Source organism: Pyxicephalus adspersus, chromosome 1 (genome assembly GCF_032062135.1).
Source record: "Pyxicephalus adspersus chromosome 1, UCB_Pads_2.0, whole genome shotgun sequence".
NCBI lineage: Eukaryota > Metazoa > Chordata > Amphibia > Anura > Pyxicephalidae > Pyxicephalus > Pyxicephalus adspersus.
The window spans coordinates 164943041-164967894 of NC_092858.1; the positions used below are offsets into that span (position 1 = coordinate 164943041).

Sequence of the window (24854 nt, forward strand, 5' to 3'; positions counted from 1 at the left end):
ATGGATTTTGTACAGCGCTGCTTAATATGTCAGCACTATTTAAATACTGTATAATAATAATAATGGACTGGGAAGTGTGATGTGGTAATTCCAGGAGCCAACAAGGCACATAAATGTACCCAATACTTGCCAGGGTACAGAACCAGAAAGTGGAAGCAACAAAATAAAAATGAAATGCTGTAACAGAGATAGAGAATAAAGTAAATGGGTGGAAATTTGTTTATTAATCTTTTAAAGATCTGTTTTAAGTTAACGAAAAGTGGAAAATACAAATCTTTCGGTAGGATTGTACATTTATAAATCACATAAAACTGAATATTATGAATATTGTAGAAGCCTAATTCTGACTGGTCCATATACATTAATTATTCACAGATATTGATAAACGATCAGAAAAAAGGCCCCGCTCACTATCACACCGAACGGTTAAACTTTAAGCCCATCAAAGCTGCCTATTTCCACATTCACAAAATTCCTAGCAATGCCACCATTGACCTGAAACAACTTTTTTTTGGATCAGTGTCTTGCATTCTATAGAAAATCCACAATTAGGAGTTAAATATCTCTAAGAAACAATGGCCCTGGATGTTTTAAAATAAAGACTCAATACATCACTCAATAAACACCATACAATTGTATTTCATATTGTAGGGCTTCAAAATTAAATTTCACCCTGTTTAAGGTTTTTTTTTCCAGGTGAAGTGATCCGTGATGTACAGAGATTCCGAAAAGGCCGTTCAGGAAACATAAAGCCCAGCTGTGCCAGGAGACGTCCATCCTCTATATATTTATTGCCTCTTATAACTGGACAACCTGCCGCTTTCTCATTTCATTCCTCTGCACCATCTCCATCAACACTTTAGCCTCGTACAAAGGAATCAGCTCATCCAACTGGGGCCTGGTGAACAAATACATGGACACAATAGTTCAGTTTCAGAAAAGACGTCATTCCATGTAATATTAATATTATTATTAATATTAATATTTTACAGTATTTATATAGCACCGTGCTGCCCGTGTATTGTCTAATAGCAGAATACAACCGGCTGTCTCTGCTGACCATGGTGCAGATGACTGAGCAAATAAACATCATACCCCTATATTTTTATCTCAGCATTATCATACCCCTATATATTTATCTCAGCATTTATTTATTTTTACATTTATCTCATCTCTCAATATCATACTCCTATGATTTTATCTCATTAATATCCTACCTCTATGATTTTATCTCAGCATTATCATAACCCTATAATTTTATCTTAGCAATATCATACTCCTATGATTTTATCTCAGCATTATCATACCCCTAAGAGTTTATCTTAGCAATATCATACCTCTATGATTTTATCTCAGCATTATCATACCCCTATGATTTTATCTTAAGAATATCATACCCCTATGATTTTATCCCAGCTTTATCATACCCCCTAAGATTTTATCTCAGCAGTACTAGTTTTTAACCTTTGTTCATTATACTGCAATGTCTTACTTGAATATTCCACATGACAGTTTGTCCATCACATCTTTCAATATATGTGAGACAAGTGTTAAGGGCATATAGATAAACTCCAGGCAAACACAGATGGTATATTACGATGTCCAATCAGATAAATAGGCTACCCTACCCATATCAAGTCATGTTTATGGGACATCAATGATCTATTTGGCTATCTGTAAGGGTGACATTCTTCCCACTGGCCAGCAATGTAAGATGCATTCTTCCTACCGATCACCACATTAATATACTGTGATCTGTGGATATAATAAATATAGAAGGGGTTCCCTGAAGACCTGAAAGATATTTTAAAGGTTCCTCCATGAATAAAAGTTTGAGAAAAGGCTGCTCTAGGTGTTCCTTTTTCCACCCATATCTCAAAAACCTACAGAGTGTATAGAGTATAGAGTATATTGGATGTTGCATCAGTATGGTGTAAAATAAATGCAAAGTTTACACAATATATATTTTCTGAAAACAGAGACTCCGTGGGTTTAAATGGTGATATCTGCAATCTTTTATGTTACTTCATTTGCACTATGGTTAATTAAAGTGGAACTAAACCTGCAATACTCGCCTGTCCAAGTTCCCTCACAGGGCAGCGCTATCTTCTTCCTTCTTCTCTGCCTCTAGATGATTTTTGCCCATCACAACTGGTCGGGCTGGGATGACAAAACTCCCATGAAGGTGTGCAGGACCATTCCCAGCACACGAAGTGATCAGACAGGTATCGGGGATTATTGTAGAAGGGACATCACCTTTTCCTTTCTGCAATAATGACCTTGCCTGACCATGGATTCTTGAAAGTGGATCTTTATTTCTGCTTTAAACCTATTTCTTTTGTAAAATAGATACAAGACACGTCAGACCTTAATTGTGTGTGCCCCTAAAATGTCAAGAACCTAAGGTACCAAAAAATGTCCATATGAGATGCTTCAATAGAATTTTCAGAACGGAGTACCCCTGGGTTCATAGAGCCTGATTTATTAAAGCTCTCCAAGGCTGGAGAGGATATACTTTCATCAGTGACCCTGGGTGATTCAGCAAACCTGCAATGGATCTGGTCCAGTAGTCAAAACATGTGTTAGCAATTTGCAAATTACTTTGCTATTAACCCAGCTTCACTGATGCAATTGTATAATTTTCAGTCTTGGAGAGCTTTATTAAATCAAGTCCATAACATACAGGGAAGATCAAAGAAAAAAACTTTACTGTGTCCCCAAACCTCCCCATCCTGACATCTGCAATGGAGATCAGAGTGATCAGGAGGAGCAGGTAATTAAGAGTGGGGGGTGATGGGGAGGCACTACCTTCCCAGGCCCGTAAATGTGATTGGGTTGCTTTACAGCTATCAAAATCACATTTACCACAAAGCTGACAACTGGGAGAACAAATGTAACCAGACATAATAAAAATAAACGTAATATTGGCAAAGAGTATACTTGAATGCTATTGCTAGTGTAGTCATGCACTAAAAGTGAAGGAAGCTAGCCAATAAGTAAGCTAAAATGAATTAGTGAACAGCATTCAAAGCCAAATAAGTAAAGGATATGCAGATATTTCCCTTGCTGTGCATTGGACGGATTCCAGATCTCATCATTAAGAAAAGAAAGTGATGCACCCTTCAAGAACAGGTTGTGGCTGTCAGGTGGGTCCAGCTGCAATGCAAAAAAAATGTTTTACATTTTTATGAATGCCCTTATGAAAGGAAATTCATACTCATTTAAGGGATGGGCATTCATACTCATTAAAGGGATTAAAACACAAATACACAAGGAATACAAAAAAAATAGTTCTGCGTTAAGGATTCAAGCACCTAAAAATGACACTGAACCAACCAAACTGCAGCCAAAAACTAATAAAACTTTTGCCATGTAGAAACATTTTTTTGTAAGGCTCAGGCTATATGACGCTGGCACACTAGTTACCAGCTCCAGTACTTGGTACCTACATCTTGCTAATGAAGGGCTCCAGTTCAGGCCATGGGCCCTTTACATCTAAGAGCAATGGAGTACCAGTACTTTTAAACAATATATTTGCCCTGACAGATGGCAATTTTCTTGAGAACAAAAGCAGTTGAGTTTTTTTATAGGTTTCGGTTAGAGAGGCCAAGAAGCTTTATCATGTATTTTACATTTAAACTAGTAGATAACAGGTTTATCCATATTTGTATCAGTGGGTAGCGGAAGACAAGACAATGCATAGAGGATGCACACACAGTTCTGCAGCATACATACGGTTTCATTTACCAAAATTGTAAAAAAATGGGCACGATTTAATAAAGGTAGATAGAAAGATCAGTGAAGCTGGATGATCTGGCAAAACTGAAATGGATCTGGTCCAGGATTGAAAACATTTGCTAACAAATAGCAAATGACTTTTAGGAAATGTATTTGGGTTTGCAGGATCACCCAGGTTCACTAATTAAAATGCATCTTCTCCAGCAATAGAGAGCTTTAATGGCCCAATGAGCTCTAATGGCTTTAATCAGGCCCTATGTGTTGCAATTAACCCAGCAGTAAAAGGATTCATATTCTCAAAAAAGTTAAACTTATTTTAAGCTGAATCCAAGGAGAAATCTATAGTCACAAGGATGAAATAAAAAAAAAATATATCCCAACTAAAAGCTTTTTTGTATTGAACCTGTATTTTCCTATGAGGTTTTTCTAGAAAGAAACGAATACATAGCGTGGTATCCGGGTACCTGCAGGTTGTCTTCTCTTGTCACCCAGTGTCCTCCAACAGAGAGTAGTGTGATGATATCATGTTTGTGGGGCTGGAGTTTTGGTTTTGTAACATGTTCCCCTGTATTGTAAAGGGTCACTAAGAACAGAAAGAACAGATAACAAATTATCCCTTGCAACTTATGTATGATAATGTTGTCATTGTCATACCTAGCAAAAAATTCAGTATTTACTTACCCAAAATTAACGACTAAAGTGTGCCTGAGCTCAAGATGACCTTTCTAAATGGTAGGTATGTGTATGTTCTCCTCTGTAGTAGGAGAATAAACATAGCTTTACTTTGGCTATCAGTAATCCTATTCATTAGGTAAGCTTAAAGCTGGCAAGAAGCCAAACTTAGACAAATTAAGAATTATACATATAATGCCTGCAAAATATTGGCAGCTTTTACAAAAGCCAATAATCTCCTGCAAGCAGTATATAGTTAATGATTTAATAGTTTTGAATGGTTTTTTGGTATGGGTGTTGGGGGGGGGGGGGGGTTATACCTCTGACTGGGAGTGATTGATAGTCTTCGTAATTACACTTCCTGGGCAGGTTCAGGGGTTTGTTTTACAGGATTATAAAATATTCTATATACTTATTTGCCTGCTTGCTTGTCTCTGAAAACTGACTAAATTATGGTCATTCATTATTGTGTAATCTGATTTCTTCTCTTCACCCCTGTTTATTTGCCAACAGTACAATTTCTGATCTTTGATAATTGACCTTATGGTTGGAACTCCATACATGTTTGGAAGTGGTGAATAACAACAATAACATATTTACTTAGGTACAAATCAAAACAAAATATTCATTTATACTTTATAGCCCAAATAATAATAAAAGAAAAATATATAAAAAACCAACCTCCAGCATCGAGAACAATATCAACTCCCAGACCTCCCGTCTCTTCCAAGCATTTCTCTGCCAGGTCTATGTTACCTTTGGACATGTCTATAACTCGCGCTGGAGAGAAAAGGAAAGGTGTAAATGTTTCAAAATTGCACAAATAAATAAAATATAATAATAATAGAACAAATGACACATTCCTCAATCTGAAAGTAACTTTGCTGTTGTGTAAATAAGTAAATCATGTAAGTAAGATAAGGAAAAGAAGAAAACTCAGGGTATTTGATTTTGTGGCAATGTATTAAAAACAGAGTATGAATATTTGTACACCGTTTTCAATACATTGCCACAAAAGCAAATACCCTGGCTTTTCTTCTTTTTCTTATCCTATTTACATGATTTACATCAGGGTATGTGGCCCAATATGATAAAATTTGATTAGCAATCTCTTTCTTTTTTTTCCATACACTTTGCTATTGTGGACAAACAAGGTTTGCAGAATCAGGCTGAACCTAACATATAATTGTCTGTTAATATATGGGAGACATCAACCATTCCATCTTCTGGGTTATGAAAGTGCAACTTTACAGTTTCTACTATTACAAACGTTAGGGAGAAGATTGTTGTGGGTCCTAGAGCTCCAAAGATTAGATCAACAATTCACCAGAGTGACATCAGAGGTATGAATGCTGGATCACCTAAATTGCGCATATTTATCTTAATACAGCTGGGAATGAAATTCTACTTTCAGTGAAACAATAGTGGTTGGTCAAAAATATTACCCAAAACTGATCATTTCTTCCTCTGAACATGTACATTTGGTACAGTCTATAGACTAAAGGACAATAATCATTTATCACAGCTTAAACTTAGTGGGTTTATTTATTGTGCAAAAAAAAGGAAAAGTTTACCATTTCATTTTATGGTCTGTGTGTTAAATCTTCAGAAGAATGAGTTTTTGGAATGGATAATACCAGCATAGGTCTCAGGGTGGTTAAAGTGATTGTGGACATCACAAAGCTATATGTTTGACGCAGACTTTATAGCAGTTACCTAATTTTCACTGCAGACTGTGGAAGTTAGATAACTGCTGCTACTTATTTTCCATTCCCCCAAAAAACACGAGTAAAAAAAACGTACCTACTACCGGCTGCCGTACTCCTTTCAGAACATAAAGGAGAATAGAAAATAAAATTGTTAACAGATGAGCACAATTTATCAGCATTGCATTTGTAACATTTCTCTAGTTAGGTGCTTGTTACTACCCACTGGCTATGTGATGTGCTGTGTATTACTGATGTGATTTTTGCAGATCTCACCTACACCAGGTCTAAGCTTTTCCAAGTATTGCTTGTCCTCTTCACTATTGGTCGTGGCGATCACTGTAGCTCCTCTGTGATGGGAGAGTTGGATGGCCAACACGCCAATGGGCTATGTGAAAAAGCAAGATGTTATTTACAATGTACTGGATCTTTCACAAAGCTTTATTATCCGTTATGTCTGCTATACAAATTGGACTAAATCACCCTGTTGAGGTCAAGCCATACTCCACTAACGTCAATGCATTGCAATGAGCCCCCTGCATTGGGTCTCTTTTTTGATCAATTACCACTTGGTTTCATATTGCCTCCTATTTGGTGATCCATTAAATTTACCTTACAAGCCATTCTTCTGGATGTTCCATTGAAGCCATCCTAAAGTTAGTATTTGCATAAGGCTAAACAGACGCCAACTCCTCATAAATAAATCATAAATCATCACAGTGCTTGGACCTTGGCAATATATTACCCAGACATTGAGCACTACATAGAGGGATGGAGAAGGAAGCTTGCATGCTTTCCCCACATCCTAAAGATATTTTTGTGGAGAAGGACATCCAGGAGGAAGGCAACATGTGCCACAGCTTTAACCTTTTTATTTACATAAAAGGGACATTATTATATTTAAGGCAACAATTTTGGACTTTTAAATTTACATTTCTAAGTTACTATTACATATATATGTATGCTTTAGTTTGTGATTACCATCTTTGCTTTACATTACATTAACAAAGGTATTTGTGGATTTTTGAGGTATACTACCAGCTGTTGTAGAAATTAGACTTTGCACCAGAAGCTGCTTAATTATCACCTTACTGTCAGGTTCTACATTTACACCACCACCACCACAAAGTTTACTTTAGGGCTCATGTTGTTTTCCTGTCTTTGGATCACATGCCCAATGAAGGTCAGTAAAAATGCATGAACACGTGGCAGTTTAAAGGCTGCGTTTGACCTGTTTTGCATCGTGCTGTGATTCTTTGGTCCTAATAATGTGCACTTAAACGGCAGACAAAGCAGGTTAAATGCACCCTATTTTTTGTTGCACACTGCATTTTCCAGCTGAATGCAGTTGCATGCAATATAATTTAAAACTCAGGATTTGACAATTACCCCATCATCATGACCCCATACCTATTGTGCAATTGTAACAAAAAAAAAAACAAAAAAAACAAATTTTAAATATTTTACTATCCAACCCTGGCTACCACCAACTTTAAGGGTTAGAAGCTTTGTTGGGTATTTCTTATTGATTGTCACCCTGTATGAGGTTTATTTCTGCCCCCTGTTCCAGTAGCAAGGTTGTTACTGGGGTGGGAGGTTAGGGAAAATCTCCCCAACAGGAGACTAAGCAACCCGGTGGAGGTTCTAACCTCCCACACACAAATCAATACTTCATTTTTAGGCTTCTCACACATGCTATGTAGAGCAGGGGTGCCCAACACATGGATCGCAATCTACAGGTCGATAGCAAAGGCAATTGGGGAGCCCTGCCTTTCAAAATAATTGGCCGATTCCATTCAGTTTAAGATGTCATCGGCGTAAGGTAATGGTCAAAATGTACAGAATTGTATTATGCCATATATGTTCATGCTCTTATGCCAGGTAAATAATATATATTTTAAATATAAAGTATACTCGGTGCATATTTATATAAATAAATTTATGCTTAGCATTTTTATTGTTGGTAGATCATTTTGACTTGGTCATTTTAAAAGTAGCTTGTAAGCCAATAAAGTGTGGGCATCCCTGATGTAGAGGATAAGGGCAAGGCAGTAGCTGGGGAGAGGTGACATCACAAATATTGCACAGCCATGTGCCTTAACAAAACACCTTTTATGCTAGCAGAACTTTGGTGCATAGGAAAACTTTGGGTAATTGTTGATTTTTAGTTTGGCATATACATTACTCCATCACGCTATACATTTGCACACCACGGTTGATAGCATGAAGTCAGAAAAGGAGGACCACTGGTGCTTTTAGTGAACAAAGTACATTCATACAATTTGTAATGCATTGTATAGAAGATTTATATTACGTACACTTGCTCCATCCAGCACGAGCACAGATTTCCCTGGAGCCAGATGTGCCAGTGAATGCAGAGCTGTATACACATTCAACCCGTCCCGTATGGTGCCTGCAGCCTCCACCCAGCTCACTTTTTCTTGTTTGTGAACTAAAATACAAATGTACACAGTTTACGGTTAATTATTAATCAGAAGCCTCCTCTCTGTCTATGTTGAACAATGGTTTGTAGCAGTGGCACACTCACTGCATTCTTACAGCAAGTGATATATTACCAAAAGTGATGACTCAGCAACAATTACACCTTTACGCAGCCACACATGCACACTTTGTTTGCAAGGTCTAACAACTGTATTTTCTATGCCTCCATCACATTAAATCAATATCTGATCTGTTTGATTAACCAAGGCACAACGATCCTGATTTAAAAAAAAAAGCTCTCCTAGATTGGAGAAGATAAACTATCATGGGGGAACCTGGGTAATTCAGCAAACCTGGATTGGATTTCTTAAAAATCATTTGCTATTAGTTTGCAAATGTTTTCAATCCTGGATCAGATACTTTTCAGGTTTGATGGATCACCCAGGTTCTCCCATAATAGGTTATCTTCTCCAGTCTAGGAGAGCTTTACTAAATCAGGCCCAATGCTCTTGATAAGAACAATTTTACAACAGACTCAACAAAAACACTTAAATGTTCAATACAATGTACATCAGGTAGACTGAGGGAACAGAATTCTAATCTTGTTGGTTCTGTGCATAGCCAATTGTCCCTTTCAATGTGTGACCATATCTCCAGAACATAAAAGAAAAAAATCATGAATCTCACATTTATAAAGAACTGGCAATTGGATAAACAATGAAAGAACAAAATTCATAATCTGTTAAGTCCTTTTTTCACTTTTATAATGCCAGTTTCATAAATAGGCAATTGGGTTTTGTATTATGGTGATTTGAGTTAGGTTATTAGAATAGTAGTGATCAAGAATACCAAATAGGAGAAGAAATGATGGCTATGCTCTACTAATACGTTTGTTTTGTCAACCCCAGATTAAATCGTCAGGGTTTACAAAAATAACACTTATATTAGTTGAATTTTAAATACATTATACAAAACACATGTATACTTATAGTGCACATATATACAAAGCAAGAATGGTCACATTTCCCAATAATGGGAATGACCAATTTGGCTAGACACAAAATCCCTAATGTTGATAAATTCCAAGTAAAGTAACATCTTGTATCCTGACGCGTTTTGCTTGTCAGCTTCCGCTGGGGATTTATGGAGAGCTTTATATACAAGTTGTTAGTAGAATAAGAGGTTAATCTCAGGGATATCATGGAAGTAGGTATCACAGGCATTTTTGCCATTTTGGATTAGGTACCCGGCTGTCACTTTATAATACTAACACCTGGCCTCATGTGGACACGCTAATTCACATAAGCAAGATTGGCACACTAAAGGGACATGGAGAGGAAGGGCAGCATGGTGGCTCAGTGGTTGGCATTCTGGCCTTTGCAGCGCTAGGTCTTAGAATCTCAGAATTGGAATCTTGGCTAGGACACTATCTGCATGGAGTTTGCAGGTTCTCCATGTGCTTGTGTCGGTTTCTCCGGTTTCATTCTGCAGTCCGAAAACATGCAGTTAGGTTAATTGGCCCAAAATTGACCTCAGACTGTAATAATGACATATGACTATGGTAGGGACATTCGATTGTGAGCCACTTTGAGGGACAGCTAGTGACACAACTATGGACTTTGTACAGCGCTGTGTAATATGTTGGCGTTATATAAATACTGTGTAATAATAATATTAGGTATATAAGTGTAAATTCATTAAGGAGTCTCTCTGTGTTAGGTGCAATCAAATATAGAAACTACTGTAAGTGCAGAGTTTGTCAGACTGAGGGGCTGCTGGACTGAAAAGAGAGGCCCGTAGCCGTAAGAATTAGGCGCAGGCCCACATGACCGGGTGCTAGGCCTAGCCCAGAGCTTTTAAGGGGTTAAGAAAAAGGTAGTGTTGCTAGAGGGGGCTGGGCTAGTATACAACATGGGGTAGGAGGAGATTAGGAATAGGAGATGTTAAAAGGGCTGGATGATAGTGAGAGGCCCTCTTTTGGAAAGAAAAAGTTTCCCACCCACCCTCCCTCTTATGTTTAGGTAGAGTTGAGAGTTGGGTTCGTTTTAGCATCAATGTGTAAAATGTAATTTTATTTGGCATTTATTTTATTTGGATATTTGTTTGTTAATTATTTGGAAAGTTAACTTTATTTAATGGTGTTTTAAATAAACGGTTGCTTGCCAGCCAATTTAAAATCCAAGATTTTGTGTTGGGGTATTTAATGGGGGGGGAGTGGCTGGTAAGCAGGGGAGGTTTGGAAGTAGGCGGTAGTTATGACAATGGTGTTTATAAAGGATGGGCTAGAAGGTCCGAGCTACCCTGGTCAAGTAAGGGGATGATCAGGAATACCATTTACTGTATCTGCCATATTGGAAAAGGGGTGCACATTCCCCATGTATTTCAATTTCATACACAGTCACTAGTTGAAAAAAAGTAGCGATCGTAGGGGGAAAAAAGTAGCGATTGTACTGTTTGAAACAAACATTACTGATCTCCATTGTGGCCTATGGAGTTCACTATTATCACAGCTGCAAATGCTTTTTTGCAATTTATAAAGCTACGATCACGATGATTGCTACTTTATACATGCAGTAGCAGTAATAAAACCACTGTCAGTTATCATGTCAGTCAATTGCCACTTTCATAAATAGAGTGATGCCAAAAGTTATGTTATTTTAGCAGAAGTAGTGACATTTTAATAAATGTGATAATTTATCATTTCCTTACATATAAATAGGATCTTTATGTTGAATGTATAATGCTGCCTAATATATGTTTATATTTATAAATGTGTAAATGCAAAAGGGTGAAGATGTGTGATTTTCTGTCACTTCCTGTCAGGTTGTCATGCCAGAACAAGACATAAGGCAAATCTCTCGGACAAGGCCCTGTAGATTATTAAAACGTGAAGAGTTGTAAAATCTCCCTATTCTATCCAAACAAAGAAAAAGGCTTTGGATAAAGATAAACTTTAAAAACAATTTAATAAGGTAGTGTCCTACTTAATCCACTTTGTATTTTTATACAATTCCAAAATAAAAATTGTGAAAAGCAAACAAAGAAGTAATAATTCAAACCATGTGTTCAAACAAAAAAAGTGTAATTTTTTGTTTGGGCCTTTGATTTGAATTGTTTTATTGAATTGTTATTATCTCTTTTTTTGTTAATTACATTATTGTATTTTAGTTGTATTATAATAATAATAATAATAATAATGATATAACCGGGTTATGCAGATTATTATTCCATTGGTAAATATTTGATACATATAGTTTATTAGGGATGAGCAGCTCAAACTAAGGTTTGTATATTTTTTATTGGTGTTATAGATAGTTATGGTTCAATGGGCCTGATTTATTAAAGCTCCACAAGGAGAGGATACACTTTTATCAGTGAAGCTGGGCGATCCAGCAAACTGGAATAGATCAGGTCCAGGATTTAAAATATTTGCCAGCAAATAAAAAATTACTTTGAAGAAATCCATTCCAGGTTTGCTGGATCACCCAGCTTCACTGAAGAAAGTGTATCTTATCCACCCTTGGGGAGCTTTAATAAATCAGGCCCAATATGTTTCAAAGAACCAATAAATTTTACAAGTTCAGTTCCATCTAAGCTTGCAGATCTGTATTGCATTGCTTCATAGGATGGGAAGTGAAATATGTCACTTTGCAGAGCAGCTATAATGTAACTGGGCTAAGAAAGATGACCCCTGTCAGAATGTCCAGGAAAGCCAGAGCAGGACAGAGATGAGAAAAAGGAAGTACAGGGTGTAACTAGAACACTAGATAAACAAGACACGGACACAAAAACCACATACAGGAAGGGTAGTGTTCTGGTATTACTCAGATCTGTAATACTGTACTGTAATAATAAAGAAGAACACTGACACTGATCCACAATACATAATAAATCCTCCTGGCACTAACTCTGGGTGTAAATAGACATGCAGTTGTCAGCACCTGTGGTTGACATCAACGTCTGTGGTTATGTACAGTATACCTTATACTCAATGGGTCTGAATAATTAAAGCTCTCCAGAACTAGGGAGGATACTGGGTGAAGCTGGGTGACACAACAAACCTGGAATGGATCTGGTCCAGGACTGAAATATTTGCTACAACTATGACTTTGAAGAAATCAATTCCAGGTTTTCAAGACCACCCAGCTTCACTGATGAAAACGTATCCTCTCCAGCCTTGGAGAGATTTAATAAATCAGGCCCTATTAGCTGATTATCAGGGACTGCCAATGAACAAAAATACTCCAGTAATTTTTTTGGGGAGATCTTCCCATCCTAAACAATTGATGCCATGGTATGCTTTTGTATGCGCTTAGTATAAAGCCTACATTACAAAACAAATAATAACATTCTGGAAGCAATAAAATAGTAGTAATTCAATGCAGTTTCTGCAAATGATTTTGTGTAAGTTGGGAAGAAAGGTCATTATTATAAGTAAACAAGGTTTAACAAGCAGCACTCACCTAAATGATGCTCATGGACCCAGACAAATTCACAAAGACCAGAGTCTTCAGAGTCAATTGGTAAAATTCCTATTGGGCAAAGAAACTATTTCAATGAGACAAACTTTAATTTTTTTTTTTTTATATTGCCCCATATGATTAAGTACGCCTGTAAAAATAACCCTAACAATAGGACTTAGAAGGTACCAGATCAGCACAGTTACCCAAATGACAGCAACCTGAATTACCTTATCTGCCCCCGCGGTTGACACCTGACCTATCTTTAGACTGATATGTGGGGATCAGAAGGTAATATTGGAAGATATGTCTATGCAAATACTGACAGAAAGCAAACATTTGAACTAGAACTTCTTGCTTGCTGTCATATAAAACAGTGACCTCAAATAATAATGCAAGATAGTAAAATTACAGTTTGGTGCTGTGGGAATGCATGAATTAGTGTAATGCACAGTAAGACACATTTGTGCAATGTGGTGACATTCATTCTTTATGGCATGCCCCTGAAGTTTGTCAGAGTATTTGCATTGCAGTGTGCTGCAAGAAATTCTGTGTGCTTGATTTATTTGTGTACTTTGTTGCACATAGGACCCTTTCAAGTGAATAATGCAACAGTTTAGCTCGCATGAAAGCACTCATATTCCCACTGCACATATGTATAAACAAGCCCCTATACAAATATGTAAAAGTATGTAAAGTATCTGCTCTTACCTACAGCCTCATCATCTGGATGAAAGAAAGATACTTTGGATCCAACTAAAAAAATCAAAGCAGACTCAATTATGCATTAAAGCCAAACTTAAAAACATTTTTTCACATATGAATAGAGATTGGTTAGGTGTTTTTTGCTAGCTGTGGTAATTTAGTAGCTATTTAACACCATTTTCTTTCCTGATGGATTTGTATATAAGACCAAATGTATACTTTTTGTTGCGTATGCTGTATATCGTAATCATTTTTGTATTAAGGAGTCCAAAGTTTTTATCTGGTCTCCAATCATTGAGCTTTCACTGAATGCTAATACAGCTGCCTTGCTGGTCTAATAAAGGCAGATGAGACAGAAAGGTATGTGAAAGATCGCTTCATGTTACATCAAGGTAGAAAGTGAAAAAACAGGGAGATTGTAAAAGGAGGACTTGACCATGAGTCATTTTGGAGAGGACATATGGTTCACCAGGATCAGAGATGAGCAGCTACTTCCATATATTCCAACTAATGCTGGGCAAACACTGTCAATCCCTGGTTTTAATCAATTATTGCCATTGAAACACATGTACCTGTAAGATTATTACCTAGGAATGTTCAAGAAAATGTCAGATTCCCCGTTTTATAAATAGAGCCTTGTGTGATCCTCTCTTGATGTTAATTTCAATCAGTAATTGTAATTTTGATTGATATACATTGATCCATGCAATTAACTACAAGAATTACCTATAAATTAAAGTATAAATTATAACATAAAAAGTGGTATAGCTTTCATTACAAAACATTCATTTGTATTGTCACTGGAAGGTAAGACAAAGTGTGGTGGTGGCACTGTCTAATGGGGGATTTTCCCATGATTTGTGGAGATTTCTAGTTGTGTAGAAAGAAGCAAGCAGAAATGTTTTACTATTCTCCACTCCATGCAAATCTAAACAAGATAGAAATCTAAGCATTTTCATTAATGTCAGGTTTGTCCTTGTTTACCTTCTAATATTATGCCAGCTACTTCTCTTCCAACAGGTACAAACTCTCTCTCTGGATACAACTTTGAGATAAGCTAATATGGAGACAAAAAAAAAGTTTTAAAGTTCACAGTATCTTCATTGTAGGTTTAAAAGTCTGCCTGTGTTACACCATAATAGAGAACCCCTGGAGACACAAAATCTAGAACTGAATATTATGCAAATATCTATTTTAAACAGAACACCAGCCTGATCAACGCTACCTTCTACCTTAGGCTTAAGCTGGCTTGCAGCCCGGTTTATTGAAGGTTGCAGGTAAAATACCAAAACAGCAAAAGAAAACCTTGCCTGTCCGGCACTTACCATACATCAAGACATCCCTGTCTATCAGTTGGAGGGCTTCTCCCTGTCAGCTCAAAATCAAGCTTTCAGCAACCTTCTACTCACTTTTGAGCTCACTCACCCAGACCAACTTTCTGAGTCTCTCAGCCGAGCTCCATCACAGACCGACTGTCTGTGTCTCCAGCAGAGCTCACTCACACAGTCTACCTGTCTGTGTCTCCAAACAGAGCTCTCTCACACAGTCCACCTGTCTGTGTCTCCAAACAGAGCTGAACTCACACAGACCCCTGTCTGTGTCTCTCCAAGCCAAGCCACTGACTGAGCTCCTGGCTCTATGTTATGTCCCCACCCTTAGTGCTTCTTCATTAATTATCTCACAGGTGAGAGTCTTCCACCTGCTACTTCACACAGGAATCTTGGGCAAATATATCTCACATTAAAGAGGAATCCTGGGCAAATATATCTCCCTTACACCTCCAATCCTGCCTTGGTGTCACACTATGTACACATGTCAAATGATTGTAGCCTGATATGAACAGTTGGGCTTTTTCTTGGGTGAGAATATGACATGCGTACAGAGAGTGCCCAGTGTCCCAACAGATCAATGAGTGATCAACAGTGAATTACAGCAATAAAAGTAAAAGGAGGAGAGCACAGTGGTGAGTTGTTCTCCCCTCTCCATATAGCAGAACTTGTTCTTTCATCTGTCACTTTTTTGTCACTGGAAACAATGGTGAAAGATTGTTTCCAGTGACAATATTTGAATGCGTGTACGCAGCCTTAGGACTTGTTCTTATAGATTTTGTAATAGTGTTTCCCATAAAGCCAGTTGTTGCATTGTCTGACATCGTTACAAAATTATACTGCAGGTAACATCTAACAAAATGCATGCAAAGCCAAACCCTGGAGCTCTATCACAGGGTGCGTACATGATAGAGGGATCTGAGGATTACCCACAGGTTGGGTCAGGCCATAAATTTTACAGGGAGGCATTAGAAAATAGAAATGGCGTAAAGGGCAGCTGACATGAATGGAGAGGCAAAGGCAGCATCACACAGACAAGGGGCAGCAATGCAGTGGGACATGAGGGTACAGGGACAAATGCAAGGGGGTATTTTTTCACTTGTTTCAAACAAGTCCAGCAGGTGGGTGGAATTGAGAACACAGAAACAGATCATACTACTAGATTCCTCAGGGGACATATACGTATTCTGTGAATGATTCAAATATCCAAACGCCAACATTTGTGCTAAACTGAAATATTATTTAACAAGGCTTTATCATTCTAACACCAAGTAGATTACCTTTGTATTAATTGGACTTAAGGCACAAGCTTTCACCTGCAGCTTTACATGATAATCACTAGGAGATGAGACTGGTTCCTGGTAAAAGAAAATAATATTATTACAAGTTATTAAAACAGGTCTCAGAATATTGACTAAGCAGATTATGCTTTATTTTCAGACTGGTACAGTCCACGCACAGATATATCTGGTAAATCAGTCAAAAAAAGCTTTTCCATCAACCTTTTTCAATTTATATTTGGGCAGAATGTTAATCACAAATTGATCAGGCAAAGTTTTTTTTCTAATTGGTTAGCAATCACATTGAACCCTAACAAAGCAGGCAGACCATCAAATATTTGTAGTTGATCATAAAAAATAAAATTATTGTATGCCTAGCAATAGCCTGTTGTACTCATACAATGCCAATAAAAAAAAAACAAATCCGCTGGGTATCCAAATTGCATCAACTGTACATGTGCTGTATGTGTTTTATTTTCTTCAGTTGGACTTCACTGTATCTCCAAAGTGTAATACCAACACCAAATGCACACATTTGCACAGGCGGATACAAAATAATTGGCTTTTGGCTAAAAATAAATATATATTACCTTTTCTTGAAATATGAACTTCTCTTCATCATGTGCTGCATTTAATTGATAGTATAATCCTTTCATAGTGACCTGTACATATAAAGAGAAGATTAGGCTATAGAGTTTACTTATAGCAGAGAACACTTTCCGCTATCGATTGGACATTGCATTGCTTACACTCACACTGTGTCTGCATTTTATGACGTAAAATTATTATTTTAATCTTGTGTTTATATCACACTGACATATTACTTTGCAAACTAACCAGGGCTCACAATCGAATACCCCTGACAAAGTCATATAATTATTATAGACTAAGGCCAATTTTGAGGGGAAGCTAAATAAGCTGCCAGTATGTTTTTGGAATGTGGTAGGAAACCCATGCAAACACAGGGAGAACATACAGACCTGGGATGCTAGTGCTGCAAAGGCAAGAACACGGTCTGTTGTATTCATGAAACGAATGCCAGGCTGTGGAGCTTGCAGTTCTCTCTATAGAACAATGCGGAGCCCTCTTGTACCCAGAGGTTAATGCACATTTACAAAAGACATACTGCAGTGATTTATAAATGTGCTGATTGGCATTATTTTTTAAAGCATTGGTATGGTCATACTACTGCTTTATAAAAAGAGCCATAAGTTGGACATTGCCTTTGGTAACAGAGAGTTCCATAAGTTCCACTTTAAAAATTTGGGATCGGGCAGGGTTTTATTGCAGAAAGGACAGGCGATGTCCCTTCTGCAATAAGCATTTTTACCTGCATGATGCCATCTTTTATGTCAATAAGCTTCGCAGCTCAACATTGTTTGTTGGGATATCCAGGACATCATGATTTTCCATACCGTTCCCAGGACTAATTGAATTTCCATGCACAAGTGCAGGAGTTATATCATCCCGGCCTGACTAATCAAGATGTCCAAAGATCAGAACAAGGAAAAGAAGAAGAATATAGTGGCGCCAGTGACGGAACAGAGACACTGGGTTTAGCTGCGCTTTAATAGCTGGGAATAGTAAAGCAATTATTACCACCCTTATTTGTTTCCTATGGGCAGCCATGGGTGAGACACTTCACAGATGTAGCATATTTACCCCAGACATAATTTCCAGGTGTGGGGAAGCAGTATTTGGGCAGCACGGTGGCTCAGAGGTTAGAGCTCTGGCCTTTACAGCGCTAGGTCCCAGGTTCAAATCTCAGCCAGGACATCTGCATGGAGTTTGTGTCTGCGTCTGTTCTCCATGTGTCTGCGTGGGTTTCCTCCCACATTCCAAAAACATTTGGAGAGGTTAATTGGCTTCCCCCAAAAATTGACCTTAGACTGTGATAAAGATATATGACTATGGTAGGGAAATTAGATTGTGAGCTCCTTTGAGGAACAGTTAGTGACATGACTATGGACTTTTTAAAGTGGTGGGTAATATGTTAGCACTATATAAATACTGTGCAAAAAAAACATTAATAATAACTGCAGTGCAACTTTACTTCCCACTTGAACTATACCTAATATTTGAAAAAAAATTAAAAACACTGTACAAATATTTAATGGATCTCCACCCTTCTAATAATTTGCCTGGATGGCAACTCAGAACTTCAATCAAACGCAGCCGATCCTTTGCCCACAGGGTACAGCTTGAGTACTTTCCATGGAAATTTACAAGCATGTGTAATCTAAACACAATAGATCAGATCCTAGGGAACAGAAAACAAACAAAAACATATTGAAAGTTAAAAACAGCTCATAAGCACTGGCTCTAAGATGCTAAAAACAGACTAGTGTCATGGGTGAGACGGGCGCCCTAATTATTATCATTATTCATCATGATCCAAAGAATTGATATCGGCTGATGTCCTGCTAGGTGTCTGCGCTGGAGAAATGCAAAATATGTGCAAAATGCAGAAATGGAAAATAGAAATGCTGCATCAGCAGGAGAGAGAAAGCAAAAACAGGAACCTGTGACAGCCTCCCATCTTACTGTAGCTTTGTAACCCAGGCCACCCCCTCCTAACCTGTGTCCCTGCAGAGGAATGAATGAGACCTTCCTGCTTCTAGGCTGTGCAAAGAGCTGGGGGAGGAGCTGTGCAAGGAGGCCTGGGCTTACATATTAACCCTATGCTGCCATGGCAGAGACACATTGTTGCTAAATGTATCAGAATGTATCTAAATAATAATATGTTGAGAAAAAAGAGAGAGAAGGAATTGCTAAAAGCTTGTTCATTCCTAAATAGATTTAACAAGCATTTTTAAGTATTATCAGCTTTTCTAACAGCCCTCCTATTGTGTGATACTTCCCCCACCTCCTAGATTGTAAGCTCTTATGGGCAGGGTCCTTTCCTCCTCCTGTGTCACTGTCTGTATTTGTCTGTCATTTGCAACTTCTATTTAATGTACATCGCTGAGTAATATGTTGGTGTTATACAAGTTCTATTTATTAAACGTATATAATTAATAAACGTAATTATTATTAATATATAAAATTATATTGATAATAATAAAGGTTGGCCATTGTGTTATGGGCCTATTGCAGACAGAGCAATAGGAATGCCTTCCTTTTCCAGGTGTTCTCATTGACTTGCATTATGTGTGCCAACGCTGCCGGGTTCCCATAAAACATTGCAGTAATATGAATTCACAAAGGTGATGATCTCACTCACAGACTGTAGCTCTGAAGTAATTATTATTATTATCATTATTAATAAACAATACTTATAAAGTGCCAATATATTACACAGCGCTGTACAAAATTACTTTGTTACATGCTTGCCCTTACAGGATTATAAATGAGCAGCGGACTACTGATATGGTCCTTGCTGTGCTCAACCCTTCTTAAAGGGGACCTATCACCAAACTTTTTACTTTTCATAATAACCCTCAGGAATACATGGAGAGGGTTTTGTCCTGCAATAGAAAAAAAAAAAATCAAATTTGATTTTTTTTTTAGTTCAGTTCAACTTTTAGCCTTCATTACCAGCTCCTACCTTGGCTCCCAATGCCTGAAACATATTAGGTTAAAGGAATTCAACAGAGCAAGAATACTGAAAAGGGCTGGCATACCCACCATCCGCCTGATTTTTGGCACACTACGAATTATAGCAAATATTAAGATGTATTTTAGGTTTTATTTCAAGTATGAATATTTTTGTATTCAACAATGAGCTATGTGTTGGAGTTTTGATTGGGACATAAACATCTTTTTGTAGTTATGAACCCTTGCACCTATTATATAACCCTTGCCCCTATACACAATAGGGGCAAGTTGAGACCTACCTTGGGATTAAGTGATCCCACAGGGCTCCCCATGGCCGGCACCTTTCCAGTTGCTCGAACACTCACACCTTCTTAAAGAACCAGTGGACGCACATTTGACAGCTGGCGGTAATGAGCGGTACTCTACCACACTCTGCCACTCCTATTCATTCCCTATGGAGCTGCCACAGGGAGCTGATACCATGTAGCGTCTCCTGAGAAGGAGCAATTCACTAGCATGAGGAAACAGTAAATGCACCGCAACCTCGCTGCAAGTGTGAACCCAGGCTAAGGGGTGGATGGTCTGCATGATGCTTATAAATCTATCACCAAATATTAGCTGCTCAAGTAACGTAAATGACACATACACAAGCCACTGGTATCACATTTATAGTTTGGTGCATTGCCAATACTTCCCAATACAATGGCTGTTCTATTTCCATTACATCATGAATCCCAGGCAAATCTAAAATAGGAAAATAATGCAACTCTGTAATACAATAATTTCTTCATTTTAATGCAAATCTATTTTTTTACCTCCATGTATCTTGGTGTCAGCCTCCTACAGTCCCTGCACAGCAGAACTCAGATTGGAGAGAGAAGATCAACACCAGGAGCCAGTCGATGAGTCTGCTTCTCTCCTTTTGCTGTCAAAGGTGAAGGAGGAAGCAGGAGAAAAAAAATGCTGAACTGCAACAGATAAAATTAAGTTTTCAGGGCTATGCTTTGTGGCAGAACTGGAATTCAGCTTGAACTCTACATTCATTCTGATTGATTACAGTGGTTTAGGGCTTGTTCCCATTAGTTTGTGGAAATACATGCGTTACCCAACATGCGGCAATGCAATGACATGCATCTGTATGACATGTGGTGTGCTGGGTTGCCATTCTTTCTCAATAGCACACCAAAAGCACCTTGCCAGAGCACTGCGACATTACGCAAAGCAATGCTCGGCAACTCTTTTCCAACTATTGCAGTTTTAAAAGTGCAGTGTGCACTGCATTTCTGTATGTCGTGGTGCGTTGGCAAGCCTGTTCAAATAAATGGGCTGCCGATCGCAAACCATGGCTTTAAATGTGGCAACATGTGTGTTTTGTAAAATGCAGTGTGCAATTTTAGTAGTAATAGTTAGTAGTTACACCATACTCCAATTTCTTTCACTGAATATTGAATACATAAAAACATTATTATCTAGTATTTTTATAGCGCCGACATGTTACACAGCACTTTACAAAGTCCATAGTCATGTCACTAGCTGTCTCTCAAAGGGTCTCACAATTTAAAGTCCTTACCATTGTTATTTGTCATAATTATTAATTATGTTATCACAGTCTATGCCAATTTTAAGGGAAAGACAATTAAACTAACCACATGTTTTTGGAAAGTAGAAGGAAACCCATGCAAACACGGGGAGAGCCGTCAAACTCCATGCAAAGGACCTAGTGCTAAGCCATTGTGCTGCCTGTATACATATATGTATACCAATTTTTTTCCCCATAGGGAAATAATTACATCTATAATTTTCAGTGAAGAATTCCATATTTATTGTATCAACTGCAACATCATACTACTCCAAATAACACTTCCCTGGCTCCTATAATAAATAACGATTTCCCCTTTAGACAACACACATCATAGTTCAAAATTACAAACATCCCCCTCTTTCTAAAAAATGTTTGTTCAGCCTTTCTTGACCTTTTTACCATGGGGGAACACTTGAAAACATTTTCAGGTCTTTAGAGAACCCCTCCTATAATCACTATATCAACAGCTCACAGTACAATAATGTGGTGGTCAGTAGGAAGAATATCTCTTACATTACTGGCCGGTGTAAAAATGTCACTCTTACAGATAGCCAAAAAGATCATTGGTGTCACTTATCACATGAGAGTCACAAACTACTCATAGGAACCCCTACCAACCTCTGGAGGAACCCTGGTTGAAAAACCTGTGCTAGGACATTGCAGAATGTTACAATGCAGTGCGCTGGTAAGGATGAATGTCATATTCATTGCAATAACACATGCACTTCCAACACAATGTACAAGTAGGAAGAAGCACTAAAAGCTTTTTTTGCATCAGAACAGTTTCTCTCCCCATACAAGTCAATTGAGCTACAAAAGCACCATGGAAGCAGGTCACATACAGATCAGATGCACTGCATGATAAATGCATGCATCAATGCCATCTGAAGTATGAAACTGGCATTCACTTTGTAAATTGACCCCATTTTAAATAATAGAAGTCTCCATTCACAAAGATGAAATACTTATTTTCAAAAAAAGTGATTGAGTCTAAGGAGCTTTGAAGATAGCAGTCATATGACTAATATAACGCTGTTAATCCTTGCCCCAAAGCTTGGTAATATAAGCCTATTGCGACGTAAATTGATTGCAATGGTTGTAGTGCATCAGAACGCAATTTAATGAACACTTTACTGACCAAGTTGATTAAATTGGGTCCTTAAAAAATGCAATGGGTCTGAAAATACCCTGTGGTAAAGTCCATAACACAGGCTTTGCCTTTCTAACGATTTGACCCTGCAACTAAAAATAAAACGTGAACTTTGTAATAGAGGCAGTTTGGCCAATACCTTTCTAGCAGTGGCAGGACAAATCTTCAACCTTTTGGAGCATTTCAGGCACCACTGCTATCCAATTTTTCCAATATGGCGGATATTTAGTCCACCATTGGGGGATGCGGTTCTGGTTAGGTCACAACAAGGCGGAATGGCACCTGGTGAGATGAACCAAAACCTCCAATAGGTAACTATGGGAAATTTCCAGAATTGTTAGACAGCAATGGCCTCCATAGAGGTTCAATAGAGCAAAGATTTGACCCAATGACAGAAAGGTCAGTATTAATCTTTAACTTTTACAGGGTGTTTTACTATGGTGACAAAATATATTTAGCAGCTTTTATTGACAGGTTTACTTTTATTAATTACCAGATGACAAGGCTTGCTAAATTGGAATGACTGCTCCTTTAAGTAACGGGCTTATAATTGACCTGGAGTGACGTGACGTCATCAACCCAGGTCCTCCATTATCATTAACCCACCACTCCCTCAATTTACGTGCAGCTAAAAACCTCTCGCTGTGGCGGCCATCTTGGTTCCTGGCAAAGACGATTTATCAGTTCTATCTCTGACCTATCCGGTTTTTACTTTTAATGGCAAAATGAATTGTATATTTATACTCACCCTGCAATTGACACATTTGCATTCATAACAGAAAGCAAGTCAGCGTTTCTTCCCTAAAAGAAATAGTTAACTCAAAGTACAGATAGCTCAAATAATTATATATTTCTTACGTGTTTTTTTGACCTGACTATCGCTTTTCTTGGTGTGTATATTACACTAGAATAAAAGGGGTAAAATTGTCAATACCTCAATAAAAATGGCCGTCAGATGGTTTTAGTCTCAGTCGCAAGCCTGGGCTTCTGGCTAATGACGTCACCAATCCTTGCCGCAGGAATGCACGGAGCGGCCCGATAGGCAGATATGTGGGAAAAGAGGCGTGGTTATCGATGGATCTGATTGGCTGGTTCCGGTGCGGCGTCAATGAGCTGCTGGGAGGAGGCGCTGTGGGTGAGGGGCGCTCTGATTCTTCTACACACCAGAGCTGCCAGCGAGGGAGCGAGGCGGAGGGGGCAATGTGTGACCGGAGCCGCTTGCCCTGAGACGGGGAGCGCTATGAGGTGAGGGGGGCTCTCTCCCTTTAGTGGGCGGTACCTCAGAATCCAGGGGTCACCTTATACCAGGTCCTGGCTGAAGTGCTGTAACCTATAGCAACCCATGAGAACTCCTCTGCTAACCTGGCTGCTGCAATAAAAGGCCAATGGCAGCTATTACATCTTCTGCAGGGGTCAATGAGGAGCAATGGGCATCATCATTTGTATTGTATTGTTGGCTGGATGGAGGGGTCACCTTATCCCAGGATACAATGGGGTGTACAGGCTTGCTCTGCAATGTGCAGTTACCTATAGCAACCAATCTTTTCTGTTCAGATCACATATAGGATTAATATGGCAACCAATGCAAGTGATTCTGTCTGGATGAATGGTCGCTCCACCCTGTGCAAAGATGTAGTCTGTAAAATGCTGTAACCCATAGCAAGCAGTCACTTCTCTTTAAGTAGTCCCAGATTGGAGTAATATGGTGACTGGTGTCTATTGTTCTGTATTATTTATACTTATTATTTGGCAAATGGAAAAATCCCAGACCATTAACCTCTGTCAAAGTTCCCTCTTGTGTGATAACCCGTAGCGTCAGAACGCTGTTAACAGGGTAACCCATACAACCAATCAGAACTCATCTTTCTGACTTGTCTTCAGCCTTATTGGCTAAGATTAAAAGACTGGTTGGCTTGCCATCCATAGTGGACATTACCATGGTAACCATACCCAATGGGTGCATATTGCTTCTTTACATGGCTGATTGGACGTCCTGATTCATATTCTATACATCATTGTGTATTTATAATGTCCTGAATGAAACATCTGGAAATGTATTACAATGGTAATAATAATAATAGGGGATTGGCAGATTTTTAAATCACATGACTACTTTGCGTATGCATGTCCTGGGCGCCATCAGTGACAAAGCCGTAGTCTGTCACCAGAGATGGCCGAGGCAGACTGCTTGTCAGCCCATCAGATTATATGAGGTGAGAATGGTAGGGTGACAACACCACAGCTGCATGGGGAC

The 24854-nt window shown here is 38.4% G+C and overlaps 2 protein-coding genes across 5 annotated transcripts in view; one reads left to right on the forward strand and one right to left on the reverse strand.

Moving 5' to 3' along the window:
- Positions 1–205: 205 nt before the first annotated feature.
- CRYZL1 (crystallin zeta like 1) lies at positions 206–20780 on the reverse strand. 4 transcript variants are annotated; one of them, XM_072398256.1, is made up of 15 exons: positions 20684–20703; positions 18457–18591; positions 16922–16993; positions 16332–16409; positions 14708–14780; positions 13730–13774; positions 13022–13090; positions 8435–8568; positions 6393–6504; positions 6214–6234; positions 5092–5190; positions 4203–4321; positions 3047–3156; positions 1493–1534; positions 206–898 (listed from the first exon to the last, which is right to left on the reverse strand). In XM_072398256.1, the coding sequence occupies exons 3-15, from the start codon at positions 16985–16987 to the stop codon at positions 799–801; spliced, it is 1068 nt and encodes a 355-aa protein (XP_072254357.1). In that variant the 5' UTR covers positions 16988–16993; positions 18457–18591; positions 20684–20703; the 3' UTR covers positions 206–798. The 4 variants fall into 4 exon arrangements, with proteins under 4 accessions (XP_072254357.1, XP_072254354.1, XP_072254355.1 ...); XM_072398253.1 differs by lacking the exon at positions 18457–18591 and having other exon boundaries at positions 20684–20780; XM_072398254.1 differs by lacking the exon at positions 20684–20703 and having other exon boundaries at positions 18457–18862.
- Positions 20781–23690: 2910 nt separating this feature from the next.
- ITSN1 (intersectin 1) overlaps positions 23691–24854 on the forward strand; it is an 89261-nt gene continuing 88097 nt past the window's right edge. The window contains exon 1 of the mRNA XM_072419929.1: positions 23691–23845. The gene's annotated coding sequence lies outside the window, so the exon portion shown is untranslated. The remainder of the gene's footprint in view (positions 23846–24854) is intronic.